The sequence below is a fragment of the Mandrillus leucophaeus genome, unplaced genomic scaffold (genome assembly GCF_000951045.1).
Source record: "Mandrillus leucophaeus isolate KB7577 unplaced genomic scaffold, Mleu.le_1.0 Scaffold541, whole genome shotgun sequence".
NCBI classification, from domain to species: domain Eukaryota; kingdom Metazoa; phylum Chordata; class Mammalia; order Primates; family Cercopithecidae; genus Mandrillus; species Mandrillus leucophaeus.
In genome coordinates this window covers 249,523-251,881 of record NW_012105820.1, presented here as the reverse complement: position 1 = coordinate 251,881, position 2,359 = coordinate 249,523, and the positions used below count along the sequence as shown (strand labels likewise).

The window sequence follows — 2,359 nt, the reverse complement described above, 5'->3', positions numbered from 1 at the left end:
CGCGGCCGGGGTGTCCCGACTACAACTCGGGGCCACGGGGACCCTACGGGAGCCCGAGGTCTCGGAGACGCTACGACCACCGCGGGCCACGGAGATGAAACAATCACCCGGGGCCGGGGCGAGCCCACAATCACCCGGGCCCTGGGCATTCCGAAGATGACTCTGGGGCGAGGAGACTCCTCCGCCGCCAATTGGGGGCGGGGAGTCCCGTCTGGTGTGGGCCGGGCCCGCGCAGACCCTACGATTACGCGGGGCCGGATAGCTCCTACAATAACCCGGGACCGCGGAGACCCGACGTCATCTCGGGGCTGAGGCTGCCCTACCATTACAGAGTGGCCCCGGGGCGCGGAGTGGCCCCGCCACACGGGGTCAGTGTGGGCAAGGGCGGCGCTGCCAAGGCCAGCAGGCCGCTGGAGGAGGGGACGAGGGGCCCAGTCCGGCTGCAGGGCCTCGAGTCCCACTCCGCTGGGACTCCGCGAACGCTGTAACACGATCCCCGGAAATTCCTAGCGAAGGGCCGCCCCCCGCCCCTCTCCTGGCCGCTCCAGGCCTCGCTGCCCGCCCTCGCCTCCCCCTCCTCTCCACGCCTCTGCGCTGCCCTGCTCAGGCTCCCTCGTCTGACGCTTCACCGGGCACCAGGACCGCCCCCAACCAGGCTGGAGCCTATCCAGATAGGGACTCCCCAGGCTGCTCTCCCCTGCACCTCTATGCCCGGCTCCGCCTTCAGGGGGACCCTTACCCAGCCGAATTGGTGATAGGGAATCGGAGACTGCTGCGCAGCATCTGGCGATGCCAGAAACCAGCAGGGAGGGGAAAGGGGGAGAGAAGGGGCCCAAGGAGAGGCGGCGCTTCCCTCCTCAACTCCAGGCCTGGGAGGTGACTCACAGAGAGTCTGCCCCCGCTCGCCCTTCTGCCCTGGGAGGTCGGGGGTGGTGGTGGTGGAGGGGAAGCGTGCTAAGGGGGTGCCAGGGTTAGAATGACGTGCCCACCGAGGAGAGAGACGTCTGAAGTTTGGCGTCTTTTCCTTCAAGGCTGCTGTGTAGATTGTGAGATGGGAGGGCTGAAGATCAAGCTGCCTCCCTCTAGGGAGGTTAAAGAAGGGCTAAGTGGACCCGGAAACTCCGCTCTTTGGGGTGGTCTCCTCTCTGGGAGGCGGGGACTCCCCTCTGATATGGGTGTTCATTGTTCTGGCCCCATTGGAATCTATCCCCCAGAGACAACTTCTTTTTGCAAAGTCCTGCAGGATAGAAGAGGGGGCAGTGCACAATCAATTTCACCGTCAAAGGGGACATCTCTAGTTTTATGAGGGGAGAGGGAAGACAGAAAGGATCAAGTGGGGATGGGTTAGGCACACACCTTAGAAGATGCAAACCTGAGTGTTATGAAACCTTTCTCTGTGTCTGGAGCTGAATTTGAGGATGTAAAGATGACCAGGACACGGAAGGGAGGACTAGTTTTGGGCAGGGGATTGTGAGTCAAGTTACTAACAGGAAGAACTAGCGAATCTTGTAGAAATGTGTGGAATTTTCATAGAACTTCAAGTGCATTATCAGGAAACGCAGTGAAACTGACAGTATCAGTGTCGCAGGTAAAGAGGGGCAGATGTAGCCGCCTTGTACTTCCTCTGACACTTTCCCTCCTCGTGACTCGGGTTTTTTTTTTTTTTTTTTTTTTTGAGACAGGGTCTCACTCTGCCACCCAGGCTGGAATGGCTCACTGCAGCCTCGACCTCCAGGGATGAAGCGATCCTCCCACCTCAGCCTCCCAAGGAACTGGGATTACAGGCACGCACCACCACGCCCGGCTAATTTTTGTATTCTTTTGTAGAGACGGGGTTTCGCCGTGTTGTCCAGGCTGGTCTCGAACACCTGGGCTCGAAGCAATTCGCCCACCTTGGCCTCGCAAAGTGCTGGGATTACAGGCGTCAGTCACTGCGCCCGGCCCTGACTTGATTTTTTCTGCCACCAAATCACTGTTACTGATAAACCACATTCCTCTCTGGACCTCAGTTCGACCGAGCAAATCCTGCTCCAACACTCTAGAACTTAGCTGTATCTAACTCCCGAGTCAATCTAAATGTGTTCTTTACTCTTGGCAGCGTTCCTGCCTCCTGGCATGGCAATCCTCTTCCCTGAGACTGGCAGTTGCTCAAGATGGGAAGCTCCCGGGACCAGACCCGAGCGACAGCCGGCTACGCCGTCCGCTTGCCTGAGCAAATAAACGCGTGTCTTCAAAAAACTACAACCCCCATGGTGACATGCGCCTGTAGTCCCAGCTACTCGGGAGGCTGAGGCAGGAGAATGGCGTGAACCCGGGAGGCGGAGCTTGAAGTGAGCCGAGATCGCGCCACTGCACTCCG

General features: G+C 59.3%; 2 protein-coding genes across 3 annotated transcripts in view; one reads left to right on the top strand and one right to left on the bottom strand.

Annotated features, from left to right (window-relative positions):
- Window positions 1-878, bottom strand: part of RAB34 (RAB34, member RAS oncogene family) — an 11,746-nt gene extending 10,868 nt beyond the window's left edge. Inside the window, exon 1 of the mRNA XM_011997499.1 lies at window positions 740-878. Within this exon, the coding sequence (XP_011852889.1) occupies window positions 740-783 (44 nt within the window). The 5' untranslated portion in view covers window positions 784-878. The remainder of the gene's footprint in view (window positions 1-739) is intronic.
- RPL23A (ribosomal protein L23a) overlaps window positions 1-2,359 on the top strand; it is a 14,156-nt gene that overhangs the window by 3,337 nt on the left and 8,460 nt on the right. For both annotated transcript variants that reach the window (XM_011997501.1, XM_011997500.1), the window contains exons 3-4: window positions 30-58; window positions 236-249. In XM_011997501.1, coding sequence (XP_011852891.1) covers window positions 30-58; window positions 236-249 — 43 coding nt within the window. The remainder of the gene's footprint in view (window positions 1-29; window positions 59-235; window positions 250-2,359) is intronic.